This window comes from Myotis yumanensis, unplaced genomic scaffold (assembly GCF_028538775.1).
Source record: "Myotis yumanensis isolate MYYU_CA2020_CCGP unplaced genomic scaffold, mMyoYum1.0.hap1 SCAF_9, whole genome shotgun sequence".
In the NCBI taxonomy this organism is placed as follows: domain Eukaryota; kingdom Metazoa; phylum Chordata; class Mammalia; order Chiroptera; family Vespertilionidae; genus Myotis; species Myotis yumanensis.
This window is the reverse complement of record NW_027223760.1, coordinates 1,035,389-1,058,793: the sequence shown is the minus strand read 5'-3', so window position 1 is coordinate 1,058,793 and position 23,405 is coordinate 1,035,389. Positions and strand designations below refer to the sequence as shown.

The 23,405-nt window shown below is 53.0% G+C and overlaps 1 protein-coding gene across 4 annotated transcripts in view; it reads left to right on the top strand.

Moving 5' to 3' along the window:
- Nucleotides 1-17,525: 17,525 nt before the first annotated feature.
- Nucleotides 17,526-23,405, top strand: part of UBE3C (ubiquitin protein ligase E3C) — a 121,073-nt gene continuing 115,193 nt past the window's right edge. For all 4 annotated transcript variants that reach the window (XM_070423566.1, XM_070423565.1, XM_070423567.1 and 1 more), the window contains exon 1: nucleotides 17,526-17,880. In XM_070423566.1, coding sequence (XP_070279667.1) covers nucleotides 17,815-17,880 — 66 coding nt within the window. In that variant the 5' untranslated portion in view covers nucleotides 17,526-17,814. The remainder of the gene's footprint in view (nucleotides 17,881-23,405) is intronic.

The window sequence follows — 23,405 nt, the reverse complement described above, 5'->3', positions numbered from 1 at the left end:
GCTCAAGCGCGGTCTGGGAGCAGAGCCCAGGCCGCTGGCTGACCTGCAGCGTGTGGAAGTGACCCCTCGTTGCCCAGGTGAGGAGTGGGGGAGGGGCGCCCCTCTCAGGCGGAGGCTGCCTTGGAGGGGCGGCTGCTAGAGGAAACACCATCCTGGGGTTGGGTACCCGCTTGTCGAGGGAAAGGGCTACACATCAGTACGGGGAGCAGGGGGGAACAGGGGGGAGCACTGGGGAGCAGTGGGGAGCAGTGGGGAGCAGAGGGGAGCAGGGGGGAGCAGAGGGGAGCAGGGGGAGCAGAGGGGAGCAGGGGGGAGCAGGGGGGAGCAGTAGGGAGCAGGAGGGAGCAGTGGGGATCAGTGGGGAGCAGAGGGGAGCAGGGGGGAGCAGTGGGGAGCAGAGGGGAGCAGGGGGAGCAGAGGGGAGCAGAGGGGAGCAGGGGGGACCAGTGGGGAGCAGGAGGGAGCAGTGGGGAGCAGGGGGAGCAGAGGGGAGCAGGGGGGAGCAGTGGGGAGCGGAGGGGAGCAGGGGGAGCAGTGGGGAGCAGAGGGGAGCAGGGGGGAGCAGTGGGGAGCAGGGGGGAGCAGTGGGGAGCAGGGGGAGCAGTGGGGAGCAGTGGGGAGCAGTGGGGAGCAGAGGGGAGCAGGGGGAGCAGTGGGGAGCAGAGGGGAGCAGGGGGGAGCAGTGGGGAGCAGGGGGGAGCAGTGGGGAGCAGTGGGGAGCAGGGGGAGCAGGGGGGAGCAGTGGGGAGCAGGTGGAGCAGGGGGGAGCAGGGGGGAGCAGGGGAGCAGAGGAGAGCAGGGGGAGCAGGGGGAGCAGAGGGGAGCAGGAGGGAGCAGTGGGGAACAGGGAGAGCAGAGGGGAGCAGGGGGGAGCAGTGGGGAGCAGGAGGGAGCAGTGGGGAGCAGAGGGGAGCAGGGGGGAGCAGTGGGGAGCAGGTGGAGCAGGGGGGAGCAGAGGGGAGCAGGGGAGCAGAGGAGAGCAGGGGGAGCAGGGGGAGCAGAGGGGAGCAGGGGAGCAGAGGAGAGCAGGGGGAGCAGGGGGAGCAGAGGGGAGCAGAGGAGAGCAGGGGGAGCAGGGCAGAGCAGGGGAGCAGAGGAGAGCAGGGGGAGCAGGGCAGAGCAGGGGAGCAGAGGGGAGCAGAGGAGAGCAGGGGGAGCAGGGGGAGCAGAGGGGAGCAGGGGGAGCAGAGGGGAGCGGGGGGAGCAGGGGGGAGCAGAGGGGAGCAGGGGGAGCAGAGGGGAGCAGAGGAGAGCAGGGGGAGCAGGGCAGAGCAGGGGAGCAGAGGAGAGCAGGGGGAGCAGGGGGAGCAGAGGGGAGCAGGGGGAGCAGAGGGGAGCGGGGGGAGCAGGGGGGAGCAGAGGGGAGCAGTGAGGAGCAGAGGGGAGGGGTAGGAATGAGGGGAGATGGGGGAAGGTGGGAGCCACAGCCCTCGGAACAGGGCAGGAAGCATTATAAATGAACTCTACTTTTTACACCAAAAATATAAAGCTGTCAGTGTTCATTAAGGATGAAGCCAATGAAATCTCGATGGTGCCAAATAATCAACGACTTTAATAACCTCGTAAATTTGGATTTCATCAAAACCATGCTGCCCATCAGGACGCTCACCAGCACGAATGGTTAGGCGTCAGGGCCATTGAAGAGCGATGAGAAGGCCAGTGGGCGTCCCCAGCATGTGGACTCCGAGGCCCCCGAGTGGGAAACTAAACCCACTAATTGTCACTCCTCTGCCTTTGTGGTCCCACAGGCGGTGCACACGCTAATCCATGGCTCAGGCATCTGCCTGTCATTAGGATGGGCGTGCATTTGCCGGGAGGGCTGCACGGAGCGCCCAGCCCACTGATAGGGGGCCCTTAGTCCTGTGGCTGCAGGCCGGTCAGAACCTGGGGGTGGGATATGCTCTAGGCCTGGGCCAGAGCTGCCTGGGTTCAAGGCGTCCCAGCCTGCGCTGGAGGAAGGAGGCATGCGTGGCTTCCTCTTGCTGTGCGGTAACATTTTATTTAGAAATAAAAGTTTTGTGTGTTTTAATATAAATTTTTATTGATTTCAGAGAGGAAGGGAGAGGGAAAGAGAGATAGAAACATCAATGATGAGAGAGAATCATTGATTGGCTGCCTCCTGCACGCCCCCCACTGGGGATGGAGCCCACACCCTGGGCATGTGCCCTGACTGGGATTTGAACCCTGATCTCCTGGTTCCTAGGTCAATGCTCAACCACTGAGGCGCACTGGCCGGGCAGAATAAAAGTTTTTTAATGGCACTTGGCATTTTTCTGACCATTCTGGGAGCCCTTTGGACTCAGCGTATTGACCTTGGCCTCCCCAGCCCGGGGGTGTCTGGAGAAAGGACTCCAGCTGTAAGAGCAGCACTCCTGGGATGGGGGGAGGGGCGGGGGAGGATGTGGGCTCAGCTGCTGGGTCAGCCCCAGCACCTGCATGCTGAGTCCTAGGCCTGTGAAACATCCAGCAGGTGGGCAGCTGTGTCTGGAGCTCAGAGACCCTTGAGCTGGATGAGCAGGTGGGGGCAGCCCTGTGTGGAGACGGGAAAAGAGTGATGGTGTCCCAGGGACGGGAGGGGCAGGATCCAAGGGAGGACCCCAAGGACCAGGTCGCCCTCTGTCTGCCCTGTGCTCCTTTCTGACTGTGTCCGTGCCTCCACGCTGTCCCTCCTGACCTCACCTCTCAGGATGGTTCTTGGGGTACTGTGTGACCTTGAACCAGACAGGGAGCTTCCTCAGGACAGAGTGTCCCTGGGTCATCGCACGCAGTAGGCTTTCTCAGTGACATCATCCAAATGGCACTGTGCCTAGTCTGAGACCCTGACAGGTTTTCGGGGAGACTTTGCTGTGAAACACTCTACAGGAGTTGGGGGAAGAATCATCTGCTGTCCCCTGGCTGGGCCCAGGGATGCCCTAGCGCTGCATCTCCACAGTGTCGCCAGGCATTTACTCTGCTCGGCACTGAACTCTGCTCCCACCCTCCCAAGGTCCCGTAGAAAACTCTCTTCTCCTTCAACATGACAGCCTCCCAAACACTTTAAATAAAAAATACACTTGGGACCTGGACTGTTGCTCAGTGGTTAGAGCTTTGGCCAGAGGACCAAAGGGTCGTGGGTTTGATTCCTGGTCAAGGGCACATACCTTGGTTGCAGGTTCAATCCCCCACACCCCAACCGGGGCCGCATGTGGGAGGCAACCAATCGATGTGCCTCACGTCGTCGTTTCTCTCTCTCTCCCTCTCCCTTTAAAAGTCATTTTTTAAAAATCTTTTATAAAATGAAGCTGGATATTATTTTTTAAAAACACACCTGCTGGCCACTCCCTGCAGCCCCCAGAGACCCACGTTGGACTCTGCGCTTCAGAAGGCTAACAACACATTTGTGTTTTTTCAAGCAGCAAAGTTGCGGTGATTTGACACCGCCATCATAGGACAGCGATCCAGCAGCACCTTCTCATCTCCTGCGGTTGGAGACTCAAGCCTTCCTTGCTCCAGAGAGCAAAGTGTAACAGAGTCAAGAAAGTGCACCCCGAACCCCTGGGAAGTGATGGCCTCGCAGCTCAGGGAACAGAGCAGCCAGCGGGCCGGGCACCTGCCACCACCAGCCCCCAAGGGACAGACCAGTTGAGGACCTGGAAGGCGATCCCCACCCCCAACCTGTCGCCTCTTTGGTTCTGTTTTTAGTCACTTTATCAGACTCCAACGTTGGAGGAAGCCCCAACGTTGAGTTATTCCATTGTTTATTCTAAGACTGAAGCAACTCAGGAGCCAGCTCAAGAGTCCTAATATGGGCATAACCGATCGGTTACTCAACAGCGGAGCCATTGGACAGGGCAGATGGCACAGTCCCTGCTCTTGGATTGTGACATTGGATACTTTTTGGTAAAAACATGTTTTTATTGATTTCAGAGAGGAAGAGAGAGAGAGGGAGAGATAGAAACATCAATGACAGAGAATCATCAATTGCTGCCTCCTGCACGCCCCCTACTGGGGATCCATCTGGGAACCTGTGACCTCCTGATTCAAAGGCCACATGTCTGGGCAACCTTGCATACTTTTTGTTTTCAATTCCATATACCTCTACGATACACTCAATGTTCTCACTCAGCCACGTAAGCTGATGTTTCTACTTTAAGCCAAAGAGAGTTAACATTTTTTTAAAATCTTGAGAATTTTCCAGCTTGTGTTTCAGACTCTGCATTCCTTAAGACAGTTCTGGGCTTTCGCACGCTCAGGCACGGAGGCCTGTCAGTGTGGATTCCGGCTTCGGTACAGGGTGACCGTCACCACACGCCCAATCTAGCAGCTATCACCACAGCTTCTCTGGGCAGGAGAGTAGCACCGTGACAGGCTGTGCCACTCCTGATCACGATACTATGGAGAAGTCTCAAACAAGGACTGCTTCGGTGACAAAGCACCTTTCAAATTGTTATAAGCTAGGCCTGGACAAATTCTTGGCATCCTGTAAATAAGAAATGAGGTGACACTTGCTTTGTAGTGAGACACATCCCAGGTATAGCAAGCAGACGTGTCCCAGAGAGCAGGGACAGCTCAAAGGTGTAGGGATGGCAATTTCTAGAGCAGCGATTTTCACCCATGGTGCCTCGGCACGCCAGTGTGCTGCAAGGAGGTTTTTAAAAATAATATATTTTTATTCATTTCAGTGAGGAAGAGAGAGGTAGAAACATCAATGAGAGGGGATCATTGATCCGGTGCCTCCTGCACGCCCCACACCGGGGATCGAGCCCACAACCTGGGTATGTGCCCTTCAGTCCACAAGTCAACGCTCTAGCCACTGAGCCAAGCTGGCTGGGGCTGCAAGGAGTTTGACACACACAGCACCTGGCTCCCGAGTCGGGCCACTGGCTGGCTTCCCGCAGACTGTCAAGTTTAAAGAATGGCGACAGCCAGCATGACAACAGCCGCCCCGTGGGAATGAATCAAAACACACCTATGCTTTGTCAGATTGGCTATCTATGTATGTGGTGCGCGACAGCATGTTAGTGATTAGTTTATGTGCCATGAGATGAAAAAGGCGGAAAATCGCTGCTCTGGAGCCACAACCCAGCGAGGGTGTTACTGTGCTTTATGAGTTGCTCGTCCAGGAGCGCAGGCCCAGCTGTAAAGGTTAGGTTTGTCTTGATTTCATTTCATCTCACAGGCGGAGTGTATTTTATGGGTTTTCCTGAAAGGCGTGATTTATGCTTTCAGACTCATAGGAAAGCTCACGGATTTTAAAAATAATTTCTGAGAATGAAACTCTTTAAAAAGGGTCAGTGACCCTACCAGGCGGCTCAGGGAAGCGGGCGGGCCGCCGACAGGGGCGAGGTGTTTTCTTCTTCCTTCAAAGTCCATTTGTGCTTCTGAAATCTACCAAAAGTATTTTTTAAAAATATGTTTTTATTGATATTAGAGAGAGAGGAAGGGAGAGGGAAAGAGAGAGAAACATCGATATGAAGGGTTGCCGGTTCAGGGCACATACCCATGTGGGTTCTGTCCCCAGTCCATTGAGTACGGGAGGCAACTGATCAATGTTTCTCTCTCACGTAGGTGTTTTACCTTCTCGCCCTCTCTCTTCCTCTCTCTCTAAAAATCAATAATAAAAAAACATTTAAGCCCTCGCTGGTTTGGCTCAGTAGATAGAGTGTCTGCAGACTGAAGGGTCCCGGGTTTGATTCCCAGTCAGGGCACATGCCCAGCTTGCTGGCTCAGTCCCCAGTGGGAGGGTGTGCGGGAGGCAGCCAATCAGTGATTCTCTCTCATCATTGATGTTTCTGTCTCTGAAATCTATAAAACTATATTTTTAAAAAACATTTAAAAAAAGAAAAAGGGTGGGAAATGTCTCAGTGGATAGAGTGTCAGCCTGCAAAGGTCCTGGGTTTGATTCCTGGTCAGGGCACATGCCCAGGTTGTGGGCTCGATCCCCAGTAGGGGGCATGCAGGAGGCAGCCAATCAGTGATTCTCTCTCATCATGGATATTTCTATCTCTCTCCCTCTCCCTTCAAAATAAATTTAAAAACCTTCACTGGGCTCTAGCTTGTTTGGCTCAGTGGACAGAGCATCAGCCTGTGGACTGAAGGGTCCTGGGTTCGATTCCGGTCAAAGGCACATACCTCAGTTGCAGGCTCCGGCCCTGTTAGAGTGCGTGCAGGAGGCAACCAATCGATGCATCTGTCTCACATCAATGTTTCTCTCTCTGTGTCTCTCCCCCTTCCTTCCACTCTCTCTAAAAATCCATGGAAAAATAACCTTGGCTAAGGATTTACAAACAAAACAAAAAAGAAAGGAAAAGAAAAAAATGCCACATAGACACTTAAAAATTAAACAAAGAAAAAACCTTCATTGGGACCCAGTTCGACAGACTGGAGGAGCAGGACCCGGGCTCCGCAGACTGCCCTCGCTAGACCCCAGTGGTAAGTGTGGGGGCCCTAGGACGGCCCTCTCTCCTGACCAGCTGGCTGCAACTTCTGGGGTTCCCAGGACCTCATGCAGGTTCCAAAATTTACTGGAAAGGCTCACAGGACTCTGGAAAGCGCTCTACTTATGGTTCAGTTACATTATAGCGAAAGGATGGAGCTTAGAACCAGCCACAGGCTGGATACTGGGCAAGGCTGGGCAGGTCTCTCGGGCAGCTTCCCTGTCCTCAGGGAGCTGGCCCTCCAGGCCACCAAGTGTGGCTCTTCTCAGGGAGCCCTCGGCCCTCGAGTCCAACCATCCCCTAGGTCAAAACCCTCTAATGATGAGGCCCTCCCAGGCCAGCCCCCCCACCCCCCTTTACCCGCTCAGTGTGGCCTGTGAGGGAGGAGGCCGGCTGAGCTGCCTTGCGGGAGGAGGGCGGGGGCCAGGGTTCTTTGTGGCTGTGGTGTGAAGAGTGCTGGGAGCGGGTTTGCAGAGCTGCGGGTAAGGTGAAGAACTGCGCCCAGCCTTTCCTTCCCGCCAGACATGGTACCAAGTTCCCGGGGGGGTTCCCGCCAGAAGCTCTTCCTAGTGAACCAAATGGGAGTGGATTGGAGCCCACGGACCAGGAGCCTCTGTTTGGGAAGCTGCTCGTGGGGTCAGGGACCCGGCTGTGATGATGGGTGACTGCAGGGGTGACTGCAGGACAACAGGGCAACCGCCTTGCAACGCCATTCGGGGAGGACCCCCCCACAGTGGGAGCCGGAACCACCCAGGCCTCCGGCGGCATGCTGTTCCCAGAGGAACGCTTCGCCTGCACCTGCATTTTGTGCGACATGCAGCCCGGCTCTCCGGACAAAGGCCTGCTGTCTTCAGAAATGAATTATTGCCCAGCTGGCATCGGCCTCTGAACCAGGAGGTCACTGTTCAGTTCCCGGTCGATCCCCAGTGGGGGGCGTGCAGGAGGCCTGATCATTAATTCTCTCTCATCATTGATGTTTTTTTCTCTCTCTCCCTCTTCCTTCCTCTCTGAAATCAATAAAAATATATATTTTTTAGAAAGTAAATTGTTTGCCCTGGCTGGTGTTGCTCAGTGGTTAGAAAGTTGGCCTGGGTATGGACAGGTGGAGGGTTCAATTCCTGGTCAAGGGCATGTGCCTGGGTTGCAGGTTTGATTCCCCACCCTGGTCTGGGCTTGTGCGGGAGGTGACCAATCAATGTGCCTCTCTCACGTTGATGTTTCTCTCTCTCCCTCTTCTTTCCTCTCTCTGAAATCAATAAAAACATATTTTAAAAATTACATGTTACCTGGGCAGATGAAACAGTATTTCACTGCCACTCATTTTCGGATCAGCAACCAAGGCTGGGACCCAGGAGTGGGGTGTGCAGGAAGAGAGGACTTAGCTGGCATTGCTGAGGAGAAGCTGATACTGTGGGGCGCGGGGGAGTGGGGGACCTCCGGGGGCCTGGGCGGCTGGGCAGCGGCTGGGAGGTCCTGGGAAGACAGGACCCGTGAGGGAGAGAGAGCCGGCAGCCAGCCGGGCCGGCCTGGCTGTGCTGTTCTCAGTGTCTCCCAGTCCCGGAATGAAAAGAAAAGGCTCTTTGGAACATGACCGAGATGATTTTAGGATAATAAACAAGGTATCATGATGTTAATGTAAAAAATGAGAACTGGAAATGGCATCCACTGGGTAATGTTCCTGACGTCTCGGAGCTCCAGTTTTGCAATCTGTAACATGAGGGTTTGGACAACATCCATGGCTATCTGTCTTCGTTCTGCTCAGTATCGATCTCATTCATATCTGTATGTCAGTCTTTGCATCTCAAAAATACATAAAATATTTTAAAGTAAGCACATTCCCTCCAGAAAAATGTAATCATAACCCCACTCGCCACATCTATGTGCAAGGGGAGCAGCGGGTGGGGGCGGGGCCTTGTCCTGAGACTCTGTTGTGTGAGACGGGCTGTAATAGTCACCGTTTGCCACTGGGAATCCCCTTGCTTTTAAGTTAGATTATAACAGCAGGTAGAAGTTAGGACAGAATCCCTTATTTTGAAGGAGGCGCTTGTCTACTAGCTGTCTACCAGTTGTTTACTAGCTCCCAGATGTCTAGTAATTGTTTATTAGTTGTCTACCAGCTGTCTACTAGCTGTGTGCTAGCCGTGTGCTAGTTGAAATGTGTTGGGTCCATTGAGTAAGCTCCGGGCTTACCGTGTTCGCCAGTCAAGAGCGTTTCTTCCATGTTGCGAGGGGCAGAAAGGCGAGGCAGGCTCAGCGCCCTGAAAGGGGGCCCTGGGGGATGGAGAGGGAACTGAGGTAACCGGGCTCAACATCCTGGGCCACGGGCCAGGCTGGGTGGACGGGGAAGGCAGGGTGCCGGGCAGCTTGGCGGTGGGCCCCAGCGCCGTGCCGCTCAAGCGGGAAGGACGCCCAGGCCCCACCAGCAGGGGCCCAGCCATTCACAGCAGGCGCAGGTTTCCAGGACGACGGCTCCCCTGAAATGCGAAGCCACTGCGAGTCTGAGCAACGCCCTTCCCTGGTTCTCAGCCAAGTCCCTGTCACCCTGCAGACGGGATGCTGGGACAGAGAAGGAGCTGCCTCCCCAACAATGGAGAGGAGGGTGATCCCGCGGGCGCACCCCCTTTTCTGCGGAGGACGCTGCTGTGACAGAGGGACCGGCTTCATCCCAGACCTGGGCTGTATCTTGAGAGGCAAGGCTGTCCTCAGAATATGGCACATTTGGCCATATCTTTGTTGCTTTTGTTAATCCTCATCTGAGGATATTTTTTTCCATTGCTTCTGAGAGAGAGAGGTCTCACATCAACTGGTTGCCTCCTGCACTCACTCCACGGCGGGCGGAGAGAGAACCCACAATTCAGGTGTGTGCCCCTGACTGGGAGCCAAACCCTCCACCCTTTGGTGCGCAGGGCAATGCTCTAACCACTGAGCATACACATATTTGAGGCAAAGCCTCACCCACGTCGCCAGAAGTTAAACCCTGGCCGGCTGTCGATCACGAAGCAATGGTTCTTAGGAGGGAAACTTGGGGCTGGTTGCACAGTCCCCTGGGTTTGGGTCCTGGCTGTCATACCCATTCACCTGCTCTCTCAGCTCCAGTCTCTGCATTTGTAAAACGCAGAGGACAGCCCTAACCGGTTTGGCTCAGTGGATAGAGCGTCGGCCTGCAGACTGAAAGGTCCCAGGTTCGATTCCGGTCAAGGGCATGTACCTTGGTTGCGGGCACATCCCCAGTGGGAGGTGTGCAGGAGGCGGCTGATCGATGTTTCTCTCTCATCGATGTTTCTAACTCTCTATCTCTCTCCCTTCCTCTCTGTAAAAAATCAATAAAATATATATTAAAAGAAAAAAACGCAGAGGACAGCCTGGCTGGCGTGGCTCAGGGGTTGAACATTGACCTATGAACCAGGGGGCCATGGTTTGATTCCCAGTCAGAGCACATGCCCCAGTTGCGGGCTCAATCCCCAGTGGGGGCGTGCAGGAGGGAGCCGATCAGTGATGCTCTGTCATCATGGATGTTTCTGTCTCTCTCTCCCTCTCTCTCTCTCTTCCTCTCTGAAATCAATAAAAATGTGGAGGATGGCCCTGGCTGGGTGGCTCAGTTGGTTGGAGCATGGTCCTGTGCACCAAAAGGTTGCAGGTTCAATTCCCGATCTCGGCACATAGCCAGGTTGCAGGTTTGATCCCCGTTCAGGGTGGGTACGGGAGGCAACCCACTGATGTTTCTCTCTCGCACCAATGTTTTTCTCTCTCTCTCTAAAAAAATCAGTAAAAACATATCTTCAGGTGAGGCTTTAAAAGAAAGCGGAGGATAAATATATTTACCTGATAGGTTCGCTGTGAGAAGGAAGCAAAGACTGCAGTGTACAGCGTTTGCCGAGCAGAAAGGGGGCACCCGGTAAGCAGAAGCTGTGAGTGCCCTCAGCACGCACCCTCCTGCACTTCGCTACTGTTGAGTGGCTTTGAACAGAAGTGTGAGTATGTCCTTCCAGAGCCAGGACGCTGGGGGTCGCGGCCGGAGCCTGTGCGTGGAGGAGCTGCCCTTGACGAAGGGCGGCTGGTGCAAGTCCCCGGAGATCCGGGACATTTGCAGTTTGGCCTCCTGCTTCCCATACACTGACTGGCGGCCAAACCCACTCTTAATTGTCTAACCTTTTAAAATAATTAAAACCAGGATGATGGTGAAGCATAAACATAGTACCAGCAGAATGTTAACAGCCTATTTTCAGTACTTGTTTTCTTTCAGAGTGTTCATTGTTGAACTTTTTTTGTGGCCTATGAACTTAGCAAAATGCCCTTCAAGGACAGATGTTCAGTGCTAATACAGTCTAAAACAAGCAGGCTTATTCAATACGTCTGTATCCCCAAAATGCCGGTCTCAAGGGCCATAGGGACAGGCCTAGGCCTCAGCCCAGGGAGGCGTTTTGCCTGCGTGGCGGATGGAGTGGAGGAAGTTAAATGACTTGCCCCACATCACACAGTTGGGAGGGCTGGGGCCATTCCTTATGACCAGGAAGGTCTTGGAGGGAGCCTCTCGGGTGCTGGCAACATTGTTTCTCAGCCTGTGTCTTTCCAGGGTGTGTGCGCTGGCATTGTTCTTTAAAATGTAGATAAATGTTTAATACACTTTCTGTATGTATCATTTGAATGCTAAATTTCTTTTAGAAAAGGAAATTTCATTGTCTCCACGTCGGGGCTGCTCTCACAGACACAAACTGGGGGCAATGATCAGCAGCTCTGGGGGCTGGGAGCTGAGTTAGGAACATCGATCAGCTGCTTCCTGCACACCCCTTACTGGGGATGTACCCGCAACCAAGGTACATGCCCTTGACTGGAATTGAACCTGGGACCCTTCCAACGCTCTATCCACTGAGCCAAACCAGTCAGGGCAGCAAGGAACTTCTGAAACAATTCCTGATTTCAGCTAGAATCTTCAGATAAATTGAGAAGGTCTCACAAGCTTCCAAAAACAATCTACACTAATAAAAGAGAAACATGGTAATTGGCGTACGACCGCTACCCTTCCCATTGGCTAATCAGCGTATCCTTATGCAAATTAACTGTCAGCCAAGATGGCGGCCAGCAGCCATGCACTGAAGCGAGCAGAGAGGCTTGCTTCCCCCAGGAACTGCAGACTCCAACGTTCCCCGCCTCACTTGCCGGCCTCTCAACTGCAACTCTAAGCAACTATTACTATGTTGCAAATAAGCTAAACAAAACCGGCTTTCAGTCAGCCCCGGACCGCAACATTGTATCCATGTTTTCAGCAGCAAGGCCTCAGAGCTAAAGCTGGCCCAGAATAAAAAAAAAAAAAAGAAAAGAAAACAAGGAGCGGTTGGGAGCTTTTAGTCAACTGCCAGCGGGAAAACAGCCCTCAGCCCCTCAGCCAGCCTGGCCAGGCACCCCAGTGGGGACCCCCACCCTGATCCAGGACACCCTTCAGGGCAAACCAGCCGGCCCCCACCCGTGCACCAGGCCTCTATTCTATATAGTAAAAGGGTAATATGCCTCCCGGCACCGGGATCAGCGGAGCAGCGAGGCTCCCGGCACTGGGATCAGCGTGACAGGGGGCAGCGCCCAAACCCCCTGATCAGCCCTGCTCTGTGCCTGATAGGGGGGGAGCTCCCCAATCCCCCGATTGCCCTGCGGCTCTGTGTGTGACAGGGTGCAGCGCACCAACCCCCCCTGATCGGCCCTGCTCTGTGTGTGACAGGTTGAGGCGCCCCAACCCCCCGCCCCCACGGGCCCTGCTCTGTGTGTGACAGGGTAGAACCATAACCTCTCCATCGGCCCTGCCCTGAGTGTGACAGTGGCGGCGCCCCAACCCCGATTGGCCCTGCCCTGAGTGTGACAGGGTGCAGCGCCCCAACCCCCTGATCCGCCCTGCTCTGTGTGTGACAGGGGACGGTGCCCCAACTCCCCTATCGGCCCTACTCTGTGCGTGACAGGGAGGAGCTCCTCAACCCCCTGATGGGCCCTGCTTTGTGAGTGACAGGGGGGAGATCCTCAACCCCCTGATGGGCCCTGCTCTGTGAGTGACAGGGGGCAGCTTCCCAACCCCCTGATCGGCCCTGCTCTGTGCGTGACGGGGGTGGCACCACAACCTCCCCATCGACCCTGCCTTGAGTGTAACGGGGGCGGTGCCCCAACCCCCCAATCAGTCTACCCTGAGGGTGGCATTGCAACCTCCCGATCCGCCCTGCTCTGTGCATGACAGGGCGGCGCCCCAACTCCCCAATTGGCCCTGCTCTGAGCCTGACCAGGGGCTGCACCTAGGGATTGGGCCTGCCCTCTGCCACCCGGGAGCAGGCCTAAGCCAGCAGGTCGTTATCTCCCAAGGGGTCCCAGACTGTGAGAGGGCACAGGCCGGGCTGGGGGACCCCACCCCCCCAGTGCACAAATTTTTGTGCACTGGGCCTCTAGTAAGAATATATTTAATATTTTATGGTAGATTCATTTGCAGCAAAGGAATAGGAAGAACGGGTGGTGTATACATTACACAAAATTGGCTGTTGAAGCTAGGTCACACTACTCTTTCTGAATTATTCGGTTTGAAATTTTCTATTAAAATGTTTTTTAAATCCTTGGAAATCTTTTCGTGGGAATTGTGCTAGAGAAAACGCTTTTTGGATAAGCCAGTCTTCCCTCCAGCTTGCGGGCAGGTTATTAGTTCTCCACTGGAGTGAGTGCCAAGCAAAATGGCCTGCCGTGAGAGTGGGATGCTCACCCACAGAGTAGACACGAGGACAGAGGCCCAGGAAACAGCCCCGCCGCCCCGCCCACGTTCCTAGCCAGTAGGAACAACACCCTAGCAGTGGAGACCTCACGCCTTCATACCAACATGGCTGACATGAAGAGCTGGGCTTGGCGGTCCAGTCCATGGGGCTTCCCCACGCCTCACTCCTGGTCTAGATCTCAGAAGAATTTATTTGAGGCAAAATCTAAGACCTCAGAGCAGAATCAGTTACTAGAGTACATAATGGATATTACCAATACAGAAGTTAAATCTTTGCCCATATGACAGGTTAAAAAAGCATGACATTTTATTTACAAAATCTGCAAGATTTTGTTTGACTGGTGTGGCTAAGTTGGTTGAGCATCGTCTCATGTATCTGGTTCGCTTCCCAGTCAGGGCCACATGCCCAGGTTGCAGGTTTGATCCCCAGTAGAGGGCATGTAGGAAGCAGCCAATCAATGTTTCTCCCTCATCAATGTTTCTGTCTCTCTTCCTCTCCCTTCCTCTCTCTGAAATCAATAAAAACATATTTTTAAAAAATCTATAAGATTTCAAGATTGGTACTATTTGAACATTTTTGATGAATCAAGGGTTTCTTGACATTTTAGAGTAGATGTATGGTAATGGAAACAGCACAATAAACCAGTGGTTTTCAAAGTTTTTTTATCCTGACTTATAATAAAATATACACTATATTGTGATCTAATTCATATATATATGCTAGTACACACACACATTGTGTGGGGGGGGGGCAGGATTTTTTCTGGGATTGAAATCAATTAGTGGATTGTGAAATCATAAAAACAAAACATCAGTGCATCCCACAGAGTAATGATATATATTAGTGTTTAAAATTTTGGTTTCAGAGAGGTAAAAACAGTACTTGCATCCTCTCATAATCACATCAAAATTACAACTAAAATACAGAACAACCATCATTCAGAACCACCTGAAAACTGGCTGAATGGAAGACCTACAACTAGAGAAGTAAAGAAGAAAGTGCACTGAGATTGGTAGGAGGGGCAGAGGCGCAGAACAGGCTGGTTGGACACCCACATGTGGTGTGTTTTGAATCAGGAGGGATATCTTGGCTGCAGAGGCCTCCCAAGAGGAGCAAGGGGTCTCAGCTCCACACAAGATCCCTCAGCCCAGGGTTCCAGTACTGGAAGAGAAGACCCTGTAACTTTGGGCTGTAAAAACCAGCAGGGATTGTGGCTGAGTGACACAGAGGCTGCTGGAGACCCAGGCAGTTCCTCTGAAAGGGCTGGTGCACGGACTTACTAGTACCTAGACTCCCTCCCTCTGAGCTACAGTGCTGGGGCAATAGCTTGAAAGGATCCAGAAACATATAGGAAGGAACTAAATTGTCTGACATCAGGGCAAGAACTTGGAGGGGCAGCTTTCTCCCAGACAGGGGTTCTTGCAGGGGTCATTGTTCTTGTGCTGAGACCTTCCCCATCACAGAGTCACAGAGCCAACTGGAAGGCACCATATCTGAGTCTCCATCAACCTGGCCCTCACTGTTCACTCTGCCCTGGTGATTCCCTGAGACACCTCCTCACCCAATTTGCAGCCCCACCCAAGCTGTTTGCAGTGGCTTTTCCATATGAGTGGCCTGTCCTGGCTCACACTTCAGACTTTCCTAAAATCTCTCAAACAAGTAGCAGCTGCACTCAGCATGTCCCATACCTCTGGATAAGTGGCCTCAAGCCCAACACTAGCAGCAGCCTGCCTTGGTTCACAGCTTGGCCTCTCCTGGGCACCTCCAAGCCCAACACAAGTAGCAGCCATCTGCATATCACTCTGTAGCTTGTGCCAGGTGACCCCAGGCAGGTAACAGTCAGTGTTTGACTTTGTACTTCCTGGGAGGCCCCAGAGCCAGTGCACCCAGTGGTCAGCTTTACACCATGCCAGATTACAGCTCTACACATCCATGAGCAACACACTCAAGGGACAGACTTAGTGAGCATGAAAGCCCCACTGAAGCAAGCTCTGATCCATAGGGGTGTCTCCTGCACAGCAGCTCTTCCACTGTAGCTGCAGCTGGTCCTCACAACCAATTGGCCTGGAGGTCAATTCCTCCCAGTGACGCCACCAGCAATCAGGGCTCAACTACAAGACTGTCCACACACTCACACAGGGGCCCACCCAGAGTGCCCAGCTCAGGTGACCGGGTACTGAGCCAGTGGGCCCTACAGGACACCTACTACACAGGCCACTCTACCAACTCCAGGAAACATAGCAGCTCTACCTAATACACAGAAACCAACACAGGGAAGCAGCCAAAATGTAGAGACAGAAAGAAACATGTCACAAATGAAAGAACATGAGAAATCTCCAGAAAAGGAACTAAATGAAATGGAAGCAAGCAAACTACTAGATAGAGAGTTCAAAACAATGGTTATAAGGATGCACAAGGAACTTAATGAGAGCTTCAAGGGACTTAGTGAGACTTTCAAGGATCTTAGTGAGAACATCAAAGACATGAAAAAGGACCAGTCAGAAACGAAGGATAATTTACAGGGAATCATCAGTAGAGTAGAGGACACCAAGAATCAAATCAGCAATTTGAAATATAAGAAAGCAAAAAAACACACCCAATTAGGAGAGAAAAAAAAAAAAAGAATCCCAAAATATGAAGATAGTGTAAGGAGCCTCTGGGACAACTTCAAGCATACCAACATTCACATCATGGAGTTGCCAGAGGCGAAGAGAAAGAACAAGACATTGAAAACCTGTTTGAAGAAATAATGACAGAAAACTTCCCCTAGCTGGTGAAAGAAATAGATTTACAAATAAGGCCAGGAAGCACAGAGTTCCAAACAAGATGAACCTCCCTGGCTGGTTTGGCTCAGTGGATAGAGCGTCGGCCTGTGGACTGAAGCGTCCCAGGCTCGATTCTGGTCAAGGGTACATGCCCGGGTTGTGGGTTCAATTCCCAGTGCGGGGGGGGGGGGGGGGCGGGGGTGGCGTGCAAAAGGCAGCCAGTCAATGATTCTCTCGCATCATTGCTGTTTTTTTCCCCTCTCTCTCACCCTCCTTTCCTCTCTGAAATAAAAACAAAACAAAATGACTAACCCAAAGAGGCCCACACCAAGACACATCATAATTAAAATGCCAAGGGTTAAAGACAAAGAGAGCATCTTAAAAGCAGCAAGAGAAAAGCAGTTAGTTACCTGCAAGGGAGAGCCATGTGACTGACAGCTAAGTTCTCAACAGAAACTGCAGGCCAGGAAGGAGTAGCAGAAAATATTCAAATTGATGAATAGCAAGGACCTACAACCAAGATGACTCTACCCGGCACAGCTCTCATTTAGAATTGAAGGTCAGATAAAGAGCTTCACAGACAAGAAAAAGCTAAACCAGTATTTAGAACAAATGAAATGTTGAAGGGTGAAGAAGAAGAAGAAGAAGAAGAAGAAGAAGAAGAAGACAATAAATACATATCTATCAACAATTGAATCTTAAAATCAAAATAAACAAACAAGGAATCTAATGAACAAAGTAAACAGATGAATAAAATAGAACAAGAGGCATGGAAACATGGAGCAGAGTGACGAATCTCAGAGGAAAGGGGAGAGAAGGGGCTGGAAGAGACTAACCAAAGAACTTGCGGTATATGCATATATGCATAACCTATGGACACAGACAATAGGGTTGTGAAGGCCTGGGGTGGGCAGGTACTGGGTGGAGGGGAGCACTTGCGGGGGGCGGGTGATATCTGTAATATTCTCAACAATAAACATTTTAAAAATATTTTTTGGTTTCAATCATGTGTATATAATATATATGCATGTGTCTATGACATACATTTGTGTGAATTATGTGATATCTATTTGTATAATACATTTATGTATATATGTGTCCATTATATATTTATAATGCACGTGCATGTGACATGTATATTTATGCATATGTGTGTACTTGATATACATTTCTGTATATGTGTGTGTGTGTGTGTGTGTGTGTGTACAGGAGTACGTTACAGAGGCTAGCCAGGTCATGACGGGATATGTACGCACTCCCTACAGGCACTAAGTATCTGATCCTTTTTTCTCAGATGGGTCGTTTGGCATCTTATGGAGCCCTCCCAGCCTGCTTCCCTAAAAGGTGCACAACTGACAGGTAAGTCCAACTCAGAGGCCAAGGCGTCCACGACCCAGGCCCCGCCCACCTCCGCGCCCCGCCCCTGGTCCCGCCCACGACCTAGGCCACGCCCGCGATCTACGCGCCTGGGTCCAAACCCAGGTCTCGGCGTCACGTTCCCACCCTCTGACGCGCCGTCCACGGCGGGCGCGCGCACGCCGGCGGGGCGTCGGAGGGCGCCGCGGCGTCAATGGCGGGCGCGCGCACGGCGGCAGCGACCGGCGGCCATCTTTCCTCCCGGCCGCTGCTCCGGGCGCGAGTGCGGGTCTTCTTCCCTGCGGCGCCCTCGGCCAGGGCCGGAGCAGCGGGGAGGCGTGGATGAGGGGGCGTGAGGCGGAGCCCCCTCCGTGTCGCCGCCCCCCGCGCGAGGACCGGCCCGGCGGGCAGAGCACAGGGTGGGCTCGAGGGCGCTCCCCGGCGCGGCCGTCCTCCCCGCCGGGACCCTCCCGGCGCTCCCCGCCGCCCGCCTGGCCGTCGCTTTCAGGCCCGGGCCGCTCCCCGATGGGCTAGGCTGTAAAGATGTTCAGCTTTGAAGGGGATTTCAAAACCAGGCCCAAAGTGTCCCTCGGAGGCGCGAGCAGGAAGGTAAGCGCGACCGGTGCCGCGGCGTCCGGGCCTCCGGGGGCGGGAACCGAGGGTCGGTGCTGTGTCACCGCCCGCGGCCCCAGCAGGTGTGCGGGGCCGCGGTCGCCGGCGAAGCCCGCTCGCCGCGCTCCAGACCGCGCAGGGAGGCGGGAGGCGCAGCCTCCTCGGTCCGTAGCTAAGGACACAGTGTTTCTTCGCCGGAACCGGCCGCGCTACTGTGTTGCCCCGGCCTCGGGCAGCCCTCCCTCCCCCGGGGCAGTCCCCCCCCCCCCGGGCAGTCCCCCCCCCCCCCGGGCAGCCCTTCTCCCCGGGCAGCCCTCCTCCGGCCCCGCGCGCGGGGGGCCTTCGCCGCGGGACTGCACCGGCCGCGTTGGTCGCTCCCACGGCCTCGGGGTGAGGCAGCCAGCTGATCGGCGCGTGTTCCGGGCGAGGCTGTGGAGTTATGTTTTCCCAGCCCCCGGAAGCGTATTTCTGGAGAGAATCTAGGGCTTTTCTGCTACGGTTCTTATAATCGTTGAGAACCAGGGTGGACAGCAAGCCAGCACCGGCCCCGCGCCAGAGCCCACGCCCTGCTCGTGTGGGCCGGGGACCTGCACCCCCGACAGGTGCCCTGGCACACCCCGCTCGGCCTGGCCCGGTGTTACCACCAGGCAACCCTCTGCTCCGAGGAGAGGAGTGGCAGGTCTCGCTTCTTAGCTGTGCACATAATTGCCGTTTTCTACTACTTTTGACGGAGGCGTGGAGCTGACGTCACTCAGGGTCACAACATGCCCCTCCGTGTGCGGTGGGCCTGAGGAGGCACGGGGAGAGGGCAGGTGCGGACAGAGCTCGCAGCAAGGCTGGCGCCTGGTACACCCATATTAGTCAGTCACTGGCAGCAGGCTGCCCTGGGTGAGGGTGCCAGGCCCCTGAGGAGGCAGCAGTGACCTGCGGTGCTGGGGGCGGGTGCACTGGCTCCTGGAGGAATCTGAACCAGTAGGTTCAGCTTGAAGGATTTCACCTGTGAACACAGCGGTGTGGCCACCACTCCTCCCAGCGTTCCCAGGCTTCCTCCTGCCCCCTCCCTCTTCGCTGCCGTGCGTGCGTTTCCCCAGCGATAACTGTCTTCCCACCTCTGTCACCACAGATAAGTTTTCCCTGTTGAATGACCTGTGAATGGAGTCTCATACAGTTTGCCATTTTGTTGGCTCTGGTGTCTTTGGCACATTCCGAGTTCCGAGAGGTGGAATCACCCATCTGTTGTGTGACACAGTTGATCCACTCTTTTTTTTAAATTCTCACCAGAGGATATTTTTTCCATTGCTTTTTAGAAAGTGGGAGGGAGCAGGGGGTGATGAGGAGAGAGAAAGAGAAAAACCGATGTGAGAGAGAAGAGAGAAGCACCAATGTGAGAGAGACACATCAATTGGTTGCCTCCGCATGCGTGCCTATCAGGGCAGGATCAAATCTGCAACCCAGGTACGTGCCCTTGACTCCAAATCTAACCTGTGATACTTCCGTGCGCTGGCCGACTCTCTAACCACTGAGCACACTGGCCAGGGCAACCATTCTTCTTCACAGGCATTTGTGTGTGGGTCTTCTCTTCGGGTGGACGCACTGAGATGCCGGTTGTACACATGGGCTTCACCCTGAGCACACTCCACTTTCCCTTTCGGGCCACACCTGCCGGGTGAGGATGTCAGTGCCTCCACCTCTTACTAACAGTACTGTCAGTCCCTTTAATTTTGGCAATTCTGGTGGGGATGTAGTTTCATTGTAGTTTTGATTTTGCTTCCTGATATTGAACACCTACCTACACATGCTTATTTTCCTTAATTCTCTTTGGCTGAATTACGGCCTATCCCTTACCTAAAAGACAAAAGTTATAATGATCTTTCTGTTAAATTAGTTGACATCGTCCCTTTTTTCTTGAGCTTAGTGGGAAACATTTTGAATAAGTACATACTTCTCCTCCCCCAATATAAATGAGCATTTTTAGTGGTTATTTCTAAGGGCTCTGTGTAGGATCTGAAACTGTAAGGAAACATCGTGCCCTCATTATTATTTTACTAGAGGCCCGGTGCACAAAATTCATGCATGGGTGGGGGCGGGGGGAGTCCCTCAGCCCGGCCTACACCCTCTCCAATCTGGGACCCCTCCGACTGCCTCTCGCAATCTGGGACTGCTGGTTCCTAACTGCTCACCTGCCTGCCTGCCTGCCTGCCTGATCGCCTCTAACCCCTCTGCCTGCCTGCCTGATCACTCCTAACTGCTCCCCTGCTGGCCTGATTGCCCCTAACCACCTCTGCCTAGCCCCACACCCGTGACCCAGGATTCCCTCCTCCGGCTGGTCGCAGGCACTTGGGACCCAGGCTTCCCTCCCTCTGGCCGGCCACAGGCACCTAGGACCCAGGCCGGCTTCGCCCGGGCCAGCTGCAGGGGACTGTGGGCGGGTGGCTTTGCCTGGGCTGCAGCCTCAGGCGCCTGGGACCGCAGAGTGGGCGGCTTGTCCCTCTCCCAGGCCGCAGGCGCAGATGCTGGCACCTGGGACCATGGGGCGTGCAGATTGTCCCTCTCCCAGGCCGCAGCCCCAGCTGCTGGCACTCAGGACCACAGGGTGGGTGCCTTGTCCCTCTCCCGGGCCACAGCCCCAGCCACTGGTGCCCGGGACTGAGGGGCATGCAGCTTGTCCCTCTCCCAGCCGCAGCCTGGCTGGCCCCTTTTCCTCTCTCGTGAGCTCATTTGTGCCTGGCTGGTCCCCATTCCTCTCTCCCCAGTGTTGAGTGTCTGAGCCATTACGCCGTGATGGCATGAGGGCATGATGACCATTTGCATATTGGCTCTTTATTATATAGGATTTTATCTTTTACTGACTTCAGAAAGGAAAGGAGAGGGAGAGAGAGGTAGAAACATCAATGATGAGAGAGAATCATCGATCGGGTGCCTCCTGCACGCCCCCTCCTGAGGATCTAGCCTGCAACCTGGGCAGGTGCTGTTGATCGGAATCAAACCAGGGACTCTTCACTCTGCAGGCCTACGTTCTATCTACTGAGCCAAACCGGCTAGGGATGTGCCCTCATTATAACGTTGTTAGGAATATAAGCCTTAAACAGGTAAAGATGAAATTACAATAGAGAGTAGTTACAACATCTGGGTCTCCCTTGGGACTGGTCTAGGAAAGGATAGAGTTGGTTGGGGCTTAGTCTTTTTTTCTTTTTCTTTCTTTTTTTTAATATAGAGGAAGGGAGAGGGAGAGAAGATAGAAACATTAATGATGCACACCCCACATGGGATCGAGCCCACAACCTGGGCAAATGCCCTGACTGAGAGTCAATCATGTGACCTCCTGGTTCATAGCACTCAACCATTGAGCCATGCCTGCCAGGCAGGGGCTTAGCCTTGAAGGACGAGTGGCATTGGGGTAGGTCAGGGACAGGAAGGGGTATCCCAGCAGGTGGAAGGGTGTGCATGGACTTAGTATTCACTGGGTTCCGTTGACTCTGGGGGTTTCAGGCTGTCAGGGCCTGGTAGAAGCAACAGTGGGAAGAATCCAGGGAGAAGCAGAGGGACATATTTTTAGATTTAAAGGAAAGAAATGGATGTGGACACAGGAGAGTTTATAGATAGGAAGGAAAGTAAATTCCTTCCAACTTTCCAGATAGTTGAGGTGAACGTGGCAGTAGAATGAATATTTCTTTAATATTTTAAAAAAAATTAATAGACTTCATTTTTTAGAGCTTTCTTAGGTGTACAGAAAATCAAGCAGATGGAACAGAGTTCTTCATTCCCCCTTTCCTCCACCTCACATTTCTCCTGTGATTAGCATCTTGAATGGTGTGGTTCATTTGTTACAGTTGGTGAGCCAATACTGATACATTAGGCTCCCTGTTTGTGCTGTACTTTCTGTGGGTTTTGATGAATGTATAGTGATGTGTGTCCAGTGCTACAGTATCAGACAGGAGCTCCTTGCCCTGAAAGCCCTCTGCCATTTACCTGCACATCCTCCATCTTACCTCTACTCCCACTGTAATTAACTCAAAGGAAAGGGTTTTACTTAAATGTTCTTTGAATTGTGTAGACTTTTTAGTGTCATGTCAGTGCTTGAGAGTGGGAAATACTAACTTGAAGCAGATGTAAACTGATCATTTGTTTACATTGTTAACTGGAGGAAATTGCTAATGACAATAACCCAAATAGATGAAACAGTGGAAACCTCATAGCTGTTTTATTTTAAATCAAGATATCAATAAACTTGCTACAGTTCTTTTTTTATAAATGGTTAGCAGTTAATTTGAGCATTTGATTTTATGGAAATTGTCATGTTATATAAATTTACTTCAGTATATACTCATTTTTTACCATAATTTTTTTATTCTGATGGTTAATGAAATCTAATCTTCCTATCTAATTTAAACTACATATGACTTACTTTTCTAAAAACTTCTTTTTGTTACCACTAAGTTTATTTGCATGAAGAAAGCATTTTTCCCCATATAAGAACATCTCTGTTAGTGAAGTTTGGTCATATTTAATTTTCAGAGGAGGTAAGATAATGGGTCTAAAGCTCAACTATCAAATAGAGACGTATGCTGTCATTTACTGTTATTTACATATTGATGAATAAATAGGTTTAGAGTCACAACTGTGGAGGTGAGAGATTAGCATGGAAAGTGATGAGGGTACTCTGAGAACAAGAGGCTTAGTCATCCAAAACACTTTCTGAAAGTGGTCTCTAACTGCTCCTAGGAACCCCTAACTTTTCTAGGCCTGTAGAACTTAAAAGGTAAAAGATGTTTTCAAATATAAGTGTAATAATTTGAAACAAAAAAACCTAAGAAACAAAATGTAAATGTGCTTGTTGCTGACACCTATTGTTCTTTTCCTCCCAGCCACTCATTTATGAACTTACTAGTGGCCCAGTGCACGAATTCATCCACCTTGAAAGGAACTGTGGGCCATGAGGCTGTGGTGGCAGCCTCTGCACCCCCGCTTGGCCCCTCCCGTCACTGCCCTTGGTCCTGTTTGCCGCAGCCCCACCCCTGCCACTGCTGCTCCTGTGTGCTGACGGCACCAGCCCCGCTTGCACACGCTGATGGTGCGGAGCAATTGGGGCCAGCGCCAGCAGCGGGTGCGAGTGAGGCTGTCACTGGCAGTGGGTGTGAGAGGCGGCTGCTGCCCCGATCGCCCCTCAGGAGCAGGGGGAGGTGAGAAGCCCTCAGGGGCAATCGGGGCTGGCAGCTGCCGCTTGCACCCACTGACAGCGCTGAGCGATCAGGGCCGGCGCTGGGTGCCAGCAGTGGGTGCGAGCGGGGCCGGCGCTGGCAGCGGGTGCAAGCACCCTGTGAGACTGTGGTGCATGGGAGCAAAGAATTTTTAGTAATCACCAGAGACTTGCCCCGGTGACAGCGAATGGTGCGCTGCCTTGGTCTGGCTCCTCCCAATCACCTGCTCCACCATCCCGCCACAGCCAATGCCCGCTATGTTCCACACTCTGTGGCCTGTTGCCAATGCCTGCCATGTCCCTTGCACGCCCCCTGGTGGTCAGT